At 39.8% G+C, this 19,178-nt stretch overlaps 1 protein-coding gene across 3 annotated transcripts in view; it reads left to right on the top strand.

The window, feature by feature from the left end:
• Srek1 (splicing regulatory glutamic acid and lysine rich protein 1) overlaps positions 1 to 15,749 on the top strand; it is a 33,688-nt gene extending 17,939 nt beyond the window's left edge. For 2 of the 3 annotated variants that reach the window (XM_051182863.1, XM_051182865.1), the window contains 5 exons: positions 3,898 to 4,017; positions 4,360 to 4,656; positions 8,451 to 8,546; positions 11,687 to 11,825; positions 12,698 to 15,749. In XM_051182863.1, the coding sequence (XP_051038820.1) occupies positions 3,898 to 4,017; positions 4,360 to 4,656; positions 8,451 to 8,546; positions 11,687 to 11,825; positions 12,698 to 12,847 (802 nt within the window). In that variant the 3' untranslated portion in view covers positions 12,848 to 15,749. The remainder of the gene's footprint in view (positions 1 to 3,897; positions 4,018 to 4,359; positions 4,657 to 8,450; positions 8,547 to 11,686; positions 11,826 to 12,697) is intronic. The other variant, XM_051182864.1, reaches the window with a different exon arrangement.
• The last annotated feature ends 3,429 nt before the right edge of the window (positions 15,750 to 19,178 follow it).

Raw genomic sequence — 19,178 nt, 5'->3', positions numbered from 1 at the left:
GCATCAGGAAGAGAGAATGAATGACTCTAGGCCTGGCTTGAGCTTCTGAACCCTGAAGCCCACCCCTAGTGACACACTTCCTGCAACACCTCCTAATATAGTGCGCTCTCTTACGGGACTGTGGACCATTTTCATTCAAACTCCCACAATGCCTGAAATGTGAGTCTTCTTTGCTGCTGAGTCAAAGATGAGATGGGAAATTAGAGTGTTCTTTGTTTGACTTTGGTAAAGTGTACTTCTGTCTAGCTCCTTTAATGGTATGGTACATACAAAGTTTACTAAATCTCTTTTGGGGATTTCACTGTCTCCAAGCTCTTATTGAGGCAAGCTCAAAATCAAGTACCTCAGAGCTAAGCCAGTGTGGTCTACATAGTGAGTGAATACCAGATTTGCCAAACCTGCTCAGCAAGACACTGTCTCAGAAACACCCAGAAAATATGTGCAGTTAGAACCAGAGTTGAAGTGACAGAGTAGAAGAACAGATACAGCTGTGTGGAGACAAGGATGGATGGCGGACTGCCTCGTGTTGACGGGATAAAGATCGGGGAAGTAAGAAGCTGCTGGAGAGTAATGAAAGACCGCTGCTGTGAAGAGACACCGTGTCCCCGCAGTCTTAGGAAGGACACATTTCATTGGGAAAGTCTACTTACAGCTCAGAGGGTCAGTCCATTATTACCATGGTGGGACATGGCAGCATGCAGGCAGACACGGTGCTGGAGCAGGAGCTGAGAGTCTGACATCTTACAGGCAACAGGAGGGGGCTGAAACATAAGAAACCTGAAAGCCCACCCCGACCATGACACACTTCGTCCAACAAGGCCACACCTTCTAATAGTGCTATTCCCGTTGAGATTATGAGGGCCAAACAACCACAACTAGTTTCCTGAATCTTGTTTTGAATGGTTATAAAGAACAAGCTCTTAGGCTGAGAGAAACTAAAACTTGTTCATTAACATCAGTTTCCCGTAATTTGTGAAACTTTACATGCTTTTACAAATTAGGGCTACTTTTAAGGTCTTTGAATTTACTATTTTCTCCCTCTAGGATAGTGGTTCTCAACCTGTGGATTTTGACCCCTTGGATCACATATTACATTACAATTCATAATAGTAGCAAAATTACAGGTTTTTTTTTTTTTTTTTTTTTTTGGAAATAGCAATGAAATAATTTCGTGGTTGAGAGTCATCACAACTTGTAGAACTGTATTAAATAAAGGGTCACAGTATTAGAAAAGTTGAGAACCACTGTTCTGTTTATTATGTGTAAATTAAAATTGGCAATTGTTCTTTATTCACGAATGAATTCTCTGTAGCTATATCTGGGGCTAATACTGGAAATAAGTGGCTCTTCCGCATACATGGCATGTTGAAGTACACATAGGCTAAAGACAAAAGAAAATGAGTTATCTCTGAAACAGAGGCTTGGGGTCTTTAGTTAGAAGGCATACGACTTGGAGGTTTTGACTTGAAAGAATCTTCCTACAGTTTCCTTTGCTCCCCAGCTGACTTAGCAGGATTTTGTAGATTATAATGTCAGATGTTTCTAGGACTTTTTTCCCCAGTCAGAAAACTGTTCCCATGAAAGAGCTTCAAATCTTGCTCTCCTAAAAGGAGAGTTGACTTCTGGTCAGTTCCCCAGGAGCAGAAGAGGCTGGATAATGGATACTAAAAGACAATTAGTAGGCAGAGTAAGTTCTCATGTGCTACAACACATAGCATGATTGCAACAATTTATTATATTTTAGAAAGAACTACAAGAGTCAAAAGTTCCTGTTAATAAAGAAATGTCACATGCTTGAAGGGTGTGGAGTCACACTGACTTTGATCACTGCACTATATTCATGTGTGCAGTTATCATATTGTACCCCATAAATGGGTACAGTTATTATGTGTTAATTAAAAAAGGGGTGATAATAGTTGTGCCCACCAATCCCTCTCTCTCCTCTCCAGTCTCCTTGTGATGGATGGTAAGAGGAAGGAAGGTGTGACTGCCCTTGGCTAGGACATGGGGAATATATTTCTATTTGTCTACAGTTTGTTATTTGTTTTGTTCACAGATGTAGTATTAGAAAAGGAGGGCAGTTCTCTAGATGCTGTATTTTAGGTTACAGAAACTTCACAGCACAGAATAGGAACTATGTGACACAGGGTTTTAATGGGAAAAATTGATGTACACTTGAACTTTGATGCAATGTGATGGTAAGTTGCTATTTGTCATGTAATTTAAAAATAATTTTACTAATAGTAGAAAGTTAAAAATTAGCTGCACATAAACAGCTTTTGTCTAAGTGGAAATGTAATAAATTTCATCACATGAAGGGAGGTCTAGGGATGCTTCTGGTCTCAAAGCATACCTCAAGGATGGTTTGTTCTGTTTTAATCCCTTTTTTTGTAGGATTTGTTCGGATTTGTTAACACATGACTATCAATGGGGCGGATGTGATGGCTCAGCAAGTAGAGGTGATGCCCACCAAGTGGGGCAGCCCGAATTCAGTCCTGGGGACCCAGTTGGTGGGAGACGAGATCTGACCTCCACACATTGCTATGCACTCACATACATGTGCACATCCATGACCATGTGGATGAATTTTGGTTCTGTAAAGCACACTGTGGAAAGTTCACTTGTTCTTGGCTCCTTTTGGACTAAGTAAAGATGAAGTTGAAAGTTTGCTTGTATGCTAATGTAAACATTTACTCTGTGCTAGAAGCTACAAGGCATTTTGCATGCATCATCTGGTTGAGACCTCATGATATTCTTGGGCTCTGTAGATGGGATTCAGACTGCAGAGAAACATGGACATTAGTATGGAACGGGGACTTAGCCAGAGCTCACAGCCACTGTGGCAGAGGTGCCTTTCGGTGTCACACCGAGTCAAAGCCTTTGTGTCTCATCGCTTCCTTACTTAAGCAGTGTCCATCTATTTTGCTACACTTTATAGGAAATAATTCTTTTGTTTTGTTCTAGTATAGGGAATCCAACCCAGGACATCACAGATTCTACAAACTGAGCTACATTGGCAGCTCTATTTTGTTATATTTTAGAAAACAGTACCTGGGATATTTATTATTATTATTATTATTATTATTATTATTATTATTATTATTAATTTATTTTTCCTAGACAGGGTTTCTCTGTATTGCTTTGGAGCCTGTCCTGGAACTAGCTCTGTAGACCTTGAACTCACAGAGATCTGCCTGCCTCTGCCTCCTGAGTGCTGGGATTAAAGGCATGAGCCACCAATACCAAGCCTGGGATATTTTATTATGAAAAAAAATAATAAGAATAATAACATTGAAACATACCCAGTTATTTCAATGGGGCCACCTCTGAATTGAAATAACAGTTATTTTTCTTGGAGAATAATAGAGTGATAAATTTTTTTTTAATATAGCTGATTATAATTAGAGTTATAAGATCAAGACATCACAAATCAGACAATGAATCTGGCTTTAACCACTCATACTTTGTTGTTACACTGTCACTATCATCATTACTATATTCCATATAGAGTCTAAAAAAATCTTGCGGGGGGGGGAGTTTCAAGACAGGGTTTCTCTGTGTGGCTTTGGAGCCTGTCTTGGCACTAGCTCTGTAGACCAGGCTGGTCTTGAACTCAGAGGTTCACCTGCCTCTGCCTCCTGAGTGCTGCGATTAAAGGTGTGTGCCATCACTGCCAGGCTGAAATACTTTGTATTATGTATTTGACGACTTTACACATGTTTATAGTGCATTACATAATAATTAAATTTTCCAATCAGTAAACTTAATTTTTTTGTGTTATATAACTAAAGCATTATAGAAGGCTCATTTAAAATATTGGTAAACAGAATTTCTAACTTTGTGCAGTTAAAATTCTAAGAATAAATTTTGATCTCCTTACAATTTGTTTTTCTTTAGGAGTAGATCTCATAACAGGTCACGTTCAAGACAGAAAGATAGACGTAGATCCAAGAGTCCACATAAGAAACGCTCTAAGTCTAGGGAGAGGCGGAAGTCAAGGAGTCGTTCCCGTTCACGGTGAGTTCTGGAGATACCAGGAAAATGTAGATTTTATCACTGTTTTCACTCATTTGAAATTGTGGTTTAGGCTTATCATGAGAAATAAAGCTTTCTTTTTCTTGTTGCTTTAGTATCTAGGATTAATACTGATTGCCTCTGATGCAAATATGATCAGTGTGAGTCAGCTCAGCATGGTAATTCTTCTACTTAGCAGCCTGAGGTACACACCTAAGTTACACAGAAATTTCTAATGTCTGTAGTCACTGCAGATGGTTTTGTATTGGTAGTTGTAGAGAAACTGAGGACTCTTTTGAGATCAAATTATTTTAGCTAAGAATTTATTTCTGTTTGTTTTTCAAGGGACAAGAGAAAAGATACACGAGAAAAGGTGAAGGAAAAGGAAAGAGTGAAGGAGAGAGAGAGGGAAAAGGAGAAGGAGAAAGAAAGGGAAAAGGATCGTGAAAAAGACAAGGAACGGGGTAAAAACAAAGACAAAGATCGAGAGAAGGAAAAGGACCATGAAAAGGAGCGAGACAAAGACAAGGAGAAGGAACAAGACAAATCCAAGGAGGCTGATGAGAAGCGGAAGAAGGACAAGAAGTCCAGAACACCACCCAGAAGTTACAATGCTTCACGAAGATCCCGTAGTACCAGCAGGTAGGGGTGTGTCTGTGTGTGTGTGTGTCTCTGTGTCTGTGTGTGTATGTCTGTGTGTGTGTATGTGTGTGTGTATGTGTCTGTATGTGTGTCTGTGTCTGTGTGTGTGTGTGTGTCTGTGTGTGTCTCCCATGCCTGTGGTGGTGTGTGTGGAGCTCAAAGGGCAACCTTGGGTCTGGTTCATTGATCAGGACACAGTAGGCTAAACTGGCTGGCCAGTGAGCGCCTGTGTGTCTCTGCTTGTTACCAACCATTACTGTTAATGGGGTCCCTATATCATTGAACCTCCTGGGTGAGATATTTGGACATGCAGTACTTAAGTCTGGTCAATTATTCCTTATTATTTTTCTTAGAGGATGGCATGTAATGGGGAAGATGTTTAAAAATTCCTGTGTGTAATAGTTGACCTTTGAAGCTTTGGTGTTTCTCTAGAATGGTTGGTAAATCTTAGCATGCCCTGTGATTTCTAAAGTTCTAGTGTGAGTCCTTTCTGTCATGTGAGTTAACTTTTACTTCCATTAGGCTTTGTGTGTGATGTTTAAGATCTGATTCTCCTTGTTGGTTTTAAGGATTAGAGCTTCTCCTCCCAGGACTGTTGTTTCCACTTATTAATAGATACACTGCCACCATGTGGCAGCATGTTGCTATAGTAACAACTACAGACTGAGAATCTTCCTCAAGGTTGTTTAACCCTCTTATCCCTTATTTCAGCTGATTCTATTGAGCTTAGTCTTTTAAAAATACTTAAAAATAAATGTTTGAACAGATTTTAAAGTTGGCTTTTCATTGCAAACAAGTTCTTTCTAAAAAATTGTTATCTTATAGCTTATTTTTTAATGCTAGCCTATTAAAAGATAATAAAAGCTAATTGCAGTGTTTAACAGGCCAGTTCTAGTTGTTCGCTGACTTTGATGTCTCACCTTATTAAGTCCTTCCAGCAAGCTCGTGAGACCATTACACCGTGGTAAAGACAGGCCTTTCCTTGCCCCGTGTTCTGCTGGCAGAAGTGTCGTACCTTGTTTCCTTTAAGAAAGGGTGATGCTCCCGGTTGATCCCAGCACTTGGGAGGCAGAGGCAGGCAGATCTCTGTGAGTTTGAGGCCAGCCTGGTCTACAGAGTGAGTTCCAAGACAAGCAGGACTGGTTTTGAAAAACCTTGTCTTGAAAAACAAAAATAAGTGTGAAGATTTTGTAATTAGTATTTGTACCTGCTTTTGAAAAACTGCCGCAGAGCCATGAAGTTGAAAGCAGCAGTACCTGTAGGAATGGGCTCAACATAGAAACACTGGAACAGACGGCCTTTGCCCCGGGGATCAGCTTAGCCTGGGATTGCACCTGTTTGCAAGTGATTTTGTTGATGATGCTGTGGGTGTCTTCATGTCACTCTTCATGTCGTTGCCATCCAGACACTCTGCTTCACAGCACCACATGGTTTGAATCCTTTGTAATGAATAATATATGCTTGTTTTCTGGGGGAATCCCTTTTGCTAGGCTCTTTATGTAGCCCTGGCCGTCCTGGAACTCACTCTGTAGACCAGCAAGCCTCACACTCAGAGAGATCACTTGCCCCTGCTTCCCCAGTGCTGGGATTGAAGCCGTGCGCCCCCACTGTCTGAAAGATTCCTATTCAGCCCTGAACATACTCTTAAACCCTGGGACCTAGAAACCAAAAGACAAGGATGGGCTATGAGGAGTTGGTTAGTAAATGGCTGTATGTAGGCAGGCATGCATGCATGCATGCACACGTTGCTCTAGTAACTGTGGTAAGTGATAATATCTGTGTTCAACAGCAGGTGCAGTTTCTTACCTTTTAAAAGGTCCCGTATTTTCTAATGTTCTGGTTTGTTTATTGATGGGAAGCATTCTCACTGCTCCAAAGTCTATTCATGCTTTTATAGTCAACATTCTCTCCTAATCTGTATTCTCAAAGAGAATGTTTTTATTTAGATAATGTTCGATGCAGCCGGCCATAGTGGTACACTTCTTTAATCCCAGCACTCGGGAGGCAGAGGCAGGGGTCCATCTCTGAGTTTGAGGTCATCCTGGTCTACAGAGTGAGTTCCAGAGCAGGTGGGGCTACACAGAGAAACCATATCTCAAAAAACAAACAAACAAAAGAACAACAACAAAAAACCCCAAACAAACGAAAACAAGCCAAAACCAAATGTTGAAATTTACTGTTAAGAAAGGGAAGGAAAGGCGGAAGGGCTTTTCTGTTATGTGTGAGTAGTTTCGGGTTTGATTTCCCCAACATTGTGTTCCATTTCCCACAAGTCAAGAAAATCTGTCAAGCGCCTGCTGTGTGCCAGGCTCTGTTCCTGATGCTTTACAGGCGTTATCTTCTAGCCCCAAAATAGTCCTGTAAGTCTTGAGTTGTTTGTGGATTTTTCTTTGTTTCCAATTGAAAAAGTAGACCCAGTTTAAGAAGTGTTTGTATTGCTCCAGGTCTTTGGGTTTTTTTGGCCCTTTAAAATGACAACCACATATACAACTAATAATCTTTGTGCTTAAATTTTATGAAAGAAAACTAAAAGCAATAGTAAGGACAACCTGCATTTCAGAAGGGTTGTTATTTTGATTGTGTGGTCAGTGGTTATCAGAGCTGCTGCTCTTTTGTGTTTGTGGAATGTGTATGCATCTATGTGTGTTTGTGTTGCCATTAGAGGTCAGTGTCAATGTCTCCGTCTGTCACTCTCCAGCTTATTTTTTGAGACACAGGCTTACTGAATTTGAAATTCATTGATGCCCAGGCTGGCTGGCAAGTCTCGCAGATCCTCCTGTATCTGCCTTCTGGTGCTGGATTACAGGTATGTGCCACCCTGCCTGGCCTTTTACCTGGGTGCTTAGGCAACAAGCACTTTATCAGAACTTCTCAGCCCTTATCAGAACTTCTTACATAAGATCATTGGTTATATTAATTGATCATTTGATAAATATATCCTGATACCTCATCCCTTGGAGATGATGAAGTTCTTTTGTTTAACTACTCTTGTAGTTTAGATATGTATTATATTGATCTTAAATTTTTTTTATTGAACATCACTAATCTTACTCTTTTTGGTAATTATTTCCTTATCTAAATTTCAGACTTTACTTGTATAAATTTGTGCATTTAGTTTTCAATTACTGGGATAATAGTAATGATAGCAAGCTAGAGGGGAAAGTGGCTTCTCAATACATTTTTTTGAATGCCTTTTTATTACTCTAACACATCTCTACTTTAGCAAGATACCTTGCCTTCCAGTTTTGGCAGACATTATTAGAAAATCTTTGCTGTGGGGCGGAAAAGAGGAGCTGATGGGAAAGAGTCTGAACCATCTAGTGAAACCATCACTTTGTTTACTAACTTGAAGAATTTAAAGTATGTCAAATGAAAAGGAGGTTGGCCTATATTTTCTTTGGAGATTTCAGATAATGGTTTTGTCGATGATACAATTTATGGTTCATAATTTGACCTGCACTAAAATCAGGTTATAAAGCATGCTTTTAAAAAGAGTTTAGTGGGCTCTTAAGGGGTTGGGGAGTGGCTCAGTGGCAAAGCCTGTCATGTGGGAGGGCCTAGATTTGATCCCCAGGATCCCTTTAACCCCTCTCCTGATAAAAGTAAAAATAAGCTAAGCTGGTGGTATATGCAGCCTACAGTGTCAGCACTAAGGAACCTGAGGCTGTTGTCACGGTCTGAAAAACATTAAAAGGATAAACTACTCAAAGTAGTCTTGGAGAGATGCTCGTCCTGAATTGGGGTCCCTTTATTTCACATGCTGATTTTAGAAAATGACATGTTTTGTCTTTCAGGGAAAGGCGGCGTCGGAGGAGCAGGAGTTCTTCCAGATCGCCAAGAACATCAAAGACCATGAAAAGAAAGTCTTCCAGGTCTCCATCCCCCAGGGGGTAGGTGGACACATCTGGTGAAACAAAAGAGGGCAGCCATGGAGAAGGACTCGTCCTTTAATCTGTATTCAAGTTTTGTTTTTTGAATGGCTAATGTATTTGTATTCTTCAGAATTGATACAAGATCTTATTGTTTAAAACCATCAGCTTCTACCCATGTGTCATCTACTCCATCCATATGGGAATTCCCTGCCCCATTTTCCAGTTTTGTGTAGTTACAAGACGAAAATGAACATTTTTTTTTTTCCTTAGACACAAAAGTGTTGTGAAATAGGTAGGAGCTGTGCTTTTCTGCCGCTCTTAACATTAGAAATGTCTCCATGTGATGAGAGAGAGAATGTCCCTTTGCGCTGGACTGGCTCTGTGAGGTGCTCGGTCTTCCTCCTGCTCCTTCCCAGTCCCCTTTGTTTCAGCTGTTGTCTTTCTGTTTGTAAAGTTAGGCAAGTGGGTATTTGTCAACTTTGTATCTGTTCACACAAAGGATAACATACCCTTGTGTGTATTTGTGTGGTCAGTGACTATTTCTGGGTTTCATTGGTGTTTACATGCCAGAAGGCCAGACTAACCTTGAAGACTTGTGGTGATGAACTGTTGTCTGCTTTTATCACTTTCGTTTGTGAAACTTTGTTAATCACCATGTGTGATATAGACGGAGGGCATGCATGTATAACAGCACGTGTGTGAGAGTTTCATGTGTGATATACACAGAGGGCATGCATGTATAACAGCATGTGTGTTGGAGTTGAAGGACACCTTTATGAAATTAGTTCCCTCCTACTTGTATATGGGTTCCAGAAATTAGACTCACGCACGGTTCAGGCCACAGAACACTTGCTGTTACTCTGAGATGTTTTGTCAACCCTCTCATGTGTTTTGAGGTCATTTTTGTATGTGGTTTAGAGGTAGGATTTCAACTTTATTCTTTGGCATGTGAATTTCAAGTTTTCCAGGCACCATTGTTGAAAGCATCCATTTACCCATTTTGAAAATAATTTGATCTAGTGTTTAAGAGTTTATTCTAGGCTTTCCATAGACCCATATGTTTGTCCGTGTTTTCAGTTAACGTAGTTTTGTAGTCATTTTGAAATCAGAAATCGTGAGTCACCTGACCCTGTTTTTTTCTTTTGCTTTAAAAATATTTATATGTTCATTTATTTTCTATGTTTGTGTGCCTGGGTGTGTACGTGTTCACAGTGTGTGTGCCAGGGACCTGTGGAGGTGGGAGAGGTTCCCTGAACTGGAGGTTATGAGCTGCCATCTGAGAGTGCTGGAAACCAAACCAGGGTCTTGTGAGAGCACCTAGTGCATGTCTCCAGCCTCAACTTTGTTCTATTTTAAGAGCTAGATGGAGAGTCTTCAAGATGTCACAGGAGTTTTAGGATGGATTTTCCTGTGTCTGCTGTTAATGGTTTTTGTAGGAATTGTATTTTGTGTATTGTGTTTGCTGGTATTCTTAATAGCATTCAAATCTTGCCTTCTGTGTTATGGTGGTTATTATACTAGTTGTTTTGTTTTCTTTAGTTAAATTGTATTTTCTTGAAATTTTTATTTGTGTGTGCGTTTGTGTGTGTGTGTATGTGAGCAGTGTCTGCAGATTCAGAAGAGAGCTCGGGGTTACAGGCAATAGTGAGCTGCCTGACGTGGGCTCTGGGGACTAAGCCCCAGTCCTCTGGAAGAGCAGCACACACTCTTACTACAGAGCCTCCTTTCTAGCCCTTGGATTGCAGTATCCATGATGCTCTTCTGTGTTGTTCCTTTGATTTTTAAGCCATAACAAAAATTGTTTGAGGAGTTGAGGTTTAATTTTTTGTGGTGTGTTTTTGCTTTGCCTTGTAAAGTTTCTTGCAAACAAATTTATGGATTTTGTTTTGTTTTACATATTTGGAGGGTTAGTTGTAGCTAGAATTCACCCATATTTGCTTCCAGTATGTAGTCATTTAATTAAATAAGTTGGGTCTCTAAACTAATTTGCTTTATTTCTGTTATGTAGAGTGGCATGTGGATCCTATTTTATCACCTTGCAAATGATTAGACAGTTGTCCCCAAAACTCCTACGATAACAATTCATTTTTCCCCAGTGATTTGAAATGTTACCTTTTTTGAGCAAATTTTTTTCATTTGTCTTTGGGTCTGCTTTGTAGTTACCTTCATTTGTTTCATTAATCTTGTATCTGTTTTTAAGCTACTAACAGGAAGTTGCTCGTAGTTGTGTATTAGAGCTATTCATCACAGCCAGATCAGGAGCACTCGGATGCTCTGTAGAATTTTCCCTCTTTAATCTTAGGGGTTTGTGGACCTTTTTTCTAAAAGTAGGTGTTGTTCTGTGTTTTAGGTTTGCTTTTGGACTGGTGCTCCTTGCTTCTTCTAATAGTAGATGAGGTGGGCAAGGGATGTAGTAGGGTATTTGAAATTCTAAATTTTGCTAGGAGCTATTCTCCCACATCTGACTCTCTGTCCTTTTTATTCTGTGTTAAATTATTTTGTCTGTTTTGTGTGAATGTGGGAATCAGAAGGGAACTGGGGGGGTTGGTTCTCCCCTAACGGGTTAAGTCTGTGGGCTCAAACTTAGGTCAGTGTGCTTGACATCAACGACTGTCTCACTAGGCCCTTTCTGTTCCTGCTTGAATGCTCATATATTACGTCGAGAAGGAGCATATGAAAACTCTGACAGTGTGTAGTATATTCAGAGAATTATGCAAAGAAAAAAGTTTAGGAGTTGCAAATTTAGTGGAAGGGTTCTCATTACCAGAAAAGGAAAATGTCTGTATGTAGTTCAGATGCAACTTTTTCCTAAGTACTTTTGATTAGTGGCCACGTGCATTTATGGATAAGGAATCATAGTATAGGCTGACTGTAGTTGGTTTTTGTCTCACACTTATTCCAGAAGGTATGTGTATCTTGAGTGCTAAGAAAGTAGTAAATTGACGGTAGCCAGTGTGCCTTCTAGGAACACACTGGTGGCTGCTGTAGGCATGACCTGGCACTGACGGGAAGCGTAGGTCAGGGTTATTTTATCAATCCAGTTTACTAGCGTGTATTTACAGAGCGTTGTTTTGGATGGCCTGTGTTAGGTAAGGACTGTTTTCAAGAGTATAGTAGGTCATTAAATTCTTTAAAGATAACTCCTGTTTTCATCATAGCCGAAATAAGAAAGATAAAAAGAGAGAAAAAGAACGGGATCACATTGGTGACAGGAGAGAAAGAGAGCGCTCCACCTCCACAAAAAAGAGTTCCAATGACGGGAAGGAGAGGGCGGAAAAGACCAACACACCAGTTAAGGTGAGCTGCTCAGCCGGGGTCTGGGTGCAGGGGCTGACTGCTTGGTGCCCCTTAGGGCACCGGGGCTCAGGGCATTTCTGCCATTAATACAGATTACATTTTGAAGAAATGAGAACCAATTAAAACCTAAGCAGCTTAATTCCTTATTTGGAGAATTAGTAAATAACATACAAGGAAAAATTTTTACAGAACTTCTGGATAATAAGTGTATTTGATATGTTTATTATACTGAGATTTGTATCTGATGCCATTTTCCTCAGCATTCATTTGAGCAAATTTGTTAAAATTAGATTTGTTCATAAATAGATCATTGAAAACCAAATTCCTTAACTAATCCAGAATTGAAAACTAAAACTCCCTAATTAAGATTTTTCTTGGAAATTTTATATACTTGTGAATTATATCAGTTCTCTTTGCCACCTAGTAGAATTCTGTTTGGAAATAGCTACTGATGGAAGTTTGTTGTTATCATCAGTGACGTTGGCCTTATTTATTAAGCATGTATTAAATGTTAGGCATTCTCTGTTCTCATGTAATTCTCCCTTAGGCTGGAGACAGAATTTAGACTGCTTTTCTAAGAACAGCAGTTCCCTTTTGTACATGTTCACATTTGTTTTGGAAAGCTCTTTGGCTATTTTGGGGTTTTATGAGAATGATTTTGAAGAGCTACGATTTTTTTTAGCCCATTCTGATTTTGTTATCATGAGTTGCTCATCTTTTGTTGGAAATAATGTACAAAGGGCAAATTGATGCATGCCCTTGCATGGTTGTTTAATGAAAGAAAACACTACAGTTTTATTCGCAAAAAAAACTGAGCTATGTCAGTTAGTCATACATAATTACAATTATTGTGCATTTGATGTTTGTTGTAGAAGGAACACAGTAAAGAGGCAGATTCAAATGTGAGCCAAGATGCAGATGAGAAGGACCCACCAAGGACGGAGGAAGAAAACAAAGTACAGCAGAATGGGAATTGTCAGCCAACTGAAGAGAGCCTCTGCAACAAGGTTGACGTGGTGTAGGACCACCTGCTGGATCTCTCCCTTCATGGTGGGATCAAACCCAAAGCTTTCAGTTTGCAATGAGGTGTGAATGGGAAAGAGACCCACGTGTGGGAACTAACAGCTTTTCCAGCTATGAGGTGACATTGTGGCTATCTTGTTACTGAGCATGGGCATCATGAACATAATCAGATGTTACCCAAATTCACCATCTTCTGAAGTCTGTGCATTTCCATGGTGACTGGCACACTCGTCATGTGGTTCATTAGTGTTTGCCAAGAAGCATTGCAAATAAATTGAACATCACAGATCCAGAATTGAACTATCCCTAAAGACTGGAGATGAGCATTGGAGGCTCTTAAAGAAAATGCTAGTTACTGAATTTTGTATTGTTTTACTTTTTTAAAAAAATTTTCAATATATACAGTTTGATGATGTGCTTGAAATTTGTGCAAATATATACATACACTCTTGTAAAGTGCAAAGTATGTAAGAAGTTTTAACATTTACTTCACAGGACTTAACCGTGATTGTGGTGAATTCTCACTATTGTGTTTTCTTTTGCTTACTGTTTTGGACATCAGTTTTTCTTTGAAAACAGTTTTACAGATTAAAATTGCTTAAATAAGTGGATTAAAAAACCAACTGACAATGCATGTTACTGTTCTCTTTCAAAAGAAGAGCAACTGTGTTGAGTACTAGTAACAACACGTTAGAATTCAGTGTTTAGAATCATTGGGTCTGCCACAAAATGAGCATTTCTTCTTGAACTTTGTTGACATTTCCAAGCTCATGAATAATATTGCAGTGTGTCTTGTCAGCTGTAGGTGGCAAAGATGCCCTTATAAAAAGGAAACTGAGTTTTCAAAATGGGCTATGGGAGCACAAGCTGAAGCTTTAGTGCCTTCTACAATGTGTGGTATACTGTTTTCTAGGATTTTATATGTGCTTGTCATTCACAATTCATATGGAATCTAGATGGCTGTATTCTGTTCACAACCATTGGGAAGTGTGCAAGGGGTGTGTCAGAAGCACTTCATTAAGTTCAGAGAAGGAAGTCCCGTTTACAAGACGTGTGGAGTTCCCAACAACATTGGAGTTTTGGGACCGCCAGTTTTCTACTGTGATGATTGAAAGGGAGACATGCTCTTACTTCAAATCAGAGGAAACCTTTTAGTTGACTTCATTGGATGGCCCTAATATTACCTCGCAATCATTTTCTTCTAATGATACAGAAATTATACTTAGAGGAAGGACTGGGAGCATACAGAGATGGTTTTGTGTTTAACGATATGCTTATGTGAGTTTAAGACACACAGTCATCCACCAGTCTTTGACTCAGCTTTTCATAGAAAGTATGCAAGTAGTAAAATGAAAACTCTTAAAGCTTTCTGCAAAATTATAGGGTCTGGTTAATGCACTAGTCATTATTGTTACATTTCCCTAAAAACCAAAAACACTTAATTTGCAGATCTTATTTAAAAACGAATTTTAACTTTATTTAATACAACTTAATACAATCAAAATTACTCAGTTGCCTTACCTTACGGGAAGGGTGACTGTCACAGACTGAAAAAGTCAAGTAGCACTTTAGTTGCTTGGTTCCAACTTGAGTCTTGTTTTCACACCAATACTGTTGAAACTATAATTTGAAGCATAGAAAGGCCCTTTCTCCCAAGTCGTAAAGCCTGGTTCGATTATGAAGCTGCTTAATCATCTTCAGGTGTTCAGATTACTGTGTGTATATGTGTTTCCTTTTTGTCACTGTGTACATTAAACTTTGGAAAATGCTTTACTATGTAAAGTATAGATGGCCATTTTAATCGCTCAGCCACATATGGTTGGCTAGTAAACAGCTTATTCTGATACAGAAATGATTGGGCACCTGTGGAAAGATTGTGAAGGAGTGTGTCTCGCTTCAGCCGCTGTCTTATTTATGGTGTGTAAGTAGAATAGAGCAAATGTTTGATCTTTGTTATTTTTAGTACCATTTCTCTAATAAAGTTGAGTATTTTAGAGGAACGCCTTGAGTTTCATCCCGCTCTTGTTTTGTTTGACACACGGAGGGTTTTGACGTGGCGCACCTCTAAAACAGCCCTTTAAATTAAGTCGAGACGTTTTCCTGTCTTTCATGGGAGAGACTGCCACTCCTGCCACTAACTGCTTCCCGTGCCCGTATTTATTTGCTCAAATAATCATCATTAATGCAGAAAAAGGCTTTACAGATTCAGAATAAGTAGGCATACAAGAGAAATTAAAGCAGATGCTGTGGGGTTGATGTGTGAGAGGCATGCAGGAAGGCAGGTGTGCATGTGTTTTGTTTTTATTCATTTGGTGTTTTCTATTAAGCTATTTTATTTCTTTCAAGAATGTTGTTTGTCAACCAAGCAGTAGTGACGCACAGCTTTGACCCCAGCATTCAGGAGGCAGAGGCAGGTGGATCTCTTGAGTTTGAAGCCAGTCTGGTCTACAGAGTAAGTTCCAGGTCAGCCAGGGCTATACAGAAAAACCCTGCCTTGAAAAAAACCAAAAATATTTTTTGTCACCCAAGAAACTGTCAGGGAACCCTGAGGTAAGATGGGAGAACCCTCCCGCCGGCAGGGCAGCAAGTGCAGTTGGTTTCCCTCTCTGTGGGGGAGCTGATACTGTTGATGCCTTCATGTGCACCCTGAGCTGGGGGCAAGCACTGACCTGGTGGCTCTATAAGAAGACTGCAGCACATCCTTAACTTCTGTGACTATCGCAGTACTTATGTTTCTACCTTAATCTAGTTAGCTTAAACTGAAAACACTATTCAGCCTGTAATCTCCATGCTTACTCTGTTTTGAACAGATTCTTTGGTGTTTATTATGTATTTGTCTTTATGTTAGAGGCTTACATTTTTATATACTCAATTACAAATAAAAACCTTGTTTATAATCAAGATGGTTTATTTTTTTTTGGTCAAGAAAAGTCTGTTTTTAAGATACTAATAATGTTCCTTTGTGTTGCTATCTTTTATTTTCAAAGTTTAAAAAGATCTTTTACTATACCCGTGTTAACCTATGAGATTATTTAATTTTAAGGATTAGGGAGCTCATTAATAGCCTTTAAAATATTTTCAACTTACAGTGCATTATAGATAGAGTATGATTTCATTTCATGTTAGTTGAGTTAATAGCATTGGTCCTTTGGGAGGGATGCATTTGGATAAAGGAGCATTTGGGAGTCATTGAAAAGAGGATTTACCTGAGTGGATTATGAAGTCAAGCCATCCCCATGATGGAGAAATGGAGTGACTGTACATTATATATTTATATGTTTGTCCACCGTAATGTTTTCTCATGTTTACTTGCTAATAGACACTTAAATTATTTTCAGATACCAGATTTAATGCTCTTCTAAGGGATTCATCCTATTTCTGGGGGTAGGAGTCTAATATAAATGTAACAAAATAATGTTTTAAAGTGAAACTTGTTTCCCACTTAATCAGTAGGTCAGCCTTTCAATTCCTTTTGTCCTTTATTATATGTTTAGTGATACTTTCACCTGAGGAGTGGAGTGATACATAATTAGAAAATTAAGAGCAAAAGCCATGTATGACTTCTGGTCCATAATCAGGTTAGATTTAGAAATAGATGTTTTTACAATCTGGGCTAAGAAACTTTAATGGTTTCTGGAATTGATTTGTTTATACTTATATTTTTCCCCTTGATGTTGGGGATTAAACCCAGGTTCCAAAGTGTTCTGTCATTGAACTGCAGCCCAATGCATAACAATATTTTAAAGGTAGATTTTTTTAATCTGTAGACTGATATTTAAGTTTATAGGCAGCTAATATTTTAATTTGGAAAATTGCCAGTTGGGGAGATAGGACATTTAAATTCCAGGATCAAAATGAGATGTCAGTCTCTATATTCTTGATTAACATTTGCTGGTGAAAACATTCCTGACTATGTAAGTTCAGATTTATTAAACTCACACTTAGAGAATTGTAGACTTCTACCAGGAAATAGTACAGTGGGCAGTGCAGGACTGAGGGAGAATGGGCAGGACTGATTTCCATACAGGGTAAAATATACTGTATACTTATACTGTAACAATTAAAAAATACCCTCTTGGTCTCAAGTAGTTTACTAGAACAGTGCTATAGATCATCAAGGGGAAAGTTAAAGGAAGCATAATGATACTGCCTAGGTGTGTCTGAGTGGAAGTCTTTGACATGGTACTAGTAAAGAGCTATCAAATGCTGCTGCTATTATGTTGCTATATTTTTAATAAAATGAAAATCTTGAAATTTTGTCTTGTGGGATATATTTGCATATTCACAGCTTGTTTTTATAATTGAAATGTGATTTGCTCTTCCAGGCTTCAGAAGTAACCACCCAGGCAGATTTTTACATAATGGGGCGGGCAGTCCTGTCTTACAGGTAAATTCTATTGAGGCTTTCCGTTTCAAACATTTGGTGGTATTCCATTCATAGCTGCTTGGAGACCTTGTTTGTTCATGGCATGGATTCCTGGGGATTTTTGTGTAGTGATAATGGCCACCATGTCTTAATGGCAAGTGGAACACTTTGCTTTTGAGGAGGTACAGTTCTCTGCAAGGCCAGTCAGTTGTGTGGCCTTTGGGGTGAGATTAACCAGTTAATTAACATTGCCTCCTTAAGAACAAACTAACTAGGGCTGATGATGGCTCAGCAGGTAGAGGCATGTGTTGACAAGCCCAGTGACCTGAGTTCCATCACCAGGACCCGTGTGACTCCCAGAAGCCATTCTCAAGCCTGTGTGCCATCAAATGCAGTGGACTGTGGGCTGTGCGTATCAGGACCTAGGCTTAGTATGACCTCCTGGCTTGGCTGGCCCATCCACAACGAGTGAGGCCCTTGCCTTAGCTGCCCTCTCAGATAAAACTAGCCGTTCTGGTTTTCCAGAGTGTTTTGCGGCAGATGCAGGGCCTGGAGAGGCCCTCTGGGAAACTTTTGGAGACTGCAGTGTGTGGATTTTTTTCATTTGACTTCATATAGGGATGCCAAGTTGGAGCAGCCACTTCTGACACATTGGATCACAAGTATAATGATAGTATTATAATGTATTTTTTATTTTTCCACAGAGAACCTAAAGTTCAGTTTTATTCAGAGTGAAGGAAAAAAAAAAAAAACAAAAACTTCTGCTCATAGAAGAAAGTCAGCCATAGGTCAGATCTGTACTGCAAGTGCACATGCAGGGAGGACAAGGCTGTGTTTGTCTACGTGCTCTAATATTAACAGTTACAAACAGAGCAGGGCAGCCAGCATTGGGAACAACCCTTGCAGTGTTACCGTGTCAGGCACAGTACCTCACTTCTCTTCACACCACTGCTTCTCTTTGCGTACCTGGGCCTCTTCCTCTCCAGTGAAGGCGGTTTTGATATTGAAGGGTTTACAAATCTCCTCAGGAGTTTCCCCCTTAATCATATTGGCCACGGTCTTGCATGTGACATCAAGTGGCTTGCAGCCAGAATAAGTTCCAAAAGTGTTCCTTGGTCAGCTTTCAGGAATGCTTGGTCCCAAACAGGAATATCATCTGTCCACTTTTCTTTGTCCTCCTCATCCTCAGGAGGAGGAGGGTCATCCTTGTGATGGGTGCACTACTCAATGACATTTTTAGAATTGCTGCATTTGGTGAATGAACAGGATCATCATCTCCCTCATCCATTCCCAAATCTTCCAGCATGGTCTTGATGGTCTCAGATTGTTTGGCAGTTTCTGCATCAACTTCAAATATCTCTCCATCAGAGCTCTGCATCTTATCGAAGGCACGGTTCTCGGTCAAGGCTGATGAGCAGCGCTTGGTCAAGTGGAGAAATACCGAGGACAAGCCCACTACCAATGTATTTTTTTATAATAGAACTTTTTCTTTTTAACAGCCTAAATGTGAACGACTTGCTAGTTGTCTTTTGAGTATGCCACTGTGTTTAATAGCCACAATGTGCTTGCTGGAGGTTGAGTGGAGTCTCCTACTTGCCTGAGTTCCGGCTCCCGAGTATTTGACACAAAGAGCTCACTGAGTCAGACTGTCATAAACTATTCTTTCTCCAAACTTTTTATGATCCTGAGTGTGTGCCTTGGCTCTTCAATTCGCCAACACCACCATCCGTTTTAGTTTTTGTTGCCGCACTGGCTGACACTACCCTCATTCACCTTTGCTAAGTCTCTCGGTTCTGGTTTCCTCTGAAAGGTCCTTGTTACTGTTGCTTTGAGACTGAGTCTTGCGTAACCTGGCTGGACTTGAACTCAGTGAACCATCGGGTCAGGCCCCCACTACTGCCCAATCCATCTCCCTCCACTCCCCCAGTGTCTCAACAAGCCCTCTTGTAGAGAGAGAGCCTCTC

This window comes from Phodopus roborovskii, unplaced genomic scaffold, assembly GCF_943737965.1.
Source record: "Phodopus roborovskii unplaced genomic scaffold, PHOROB, whole genome shotgun sequence".
Classification (NCBI taxonomy): Eukaryota; Metazoa; Chordata; class Mammalia; order Rodentia; family Cricetidae; genus Phodopus; species Phodopus roborovskii.
This window is presented reverse-complemented; position numbering and strand designations above follow the sequence as displayed.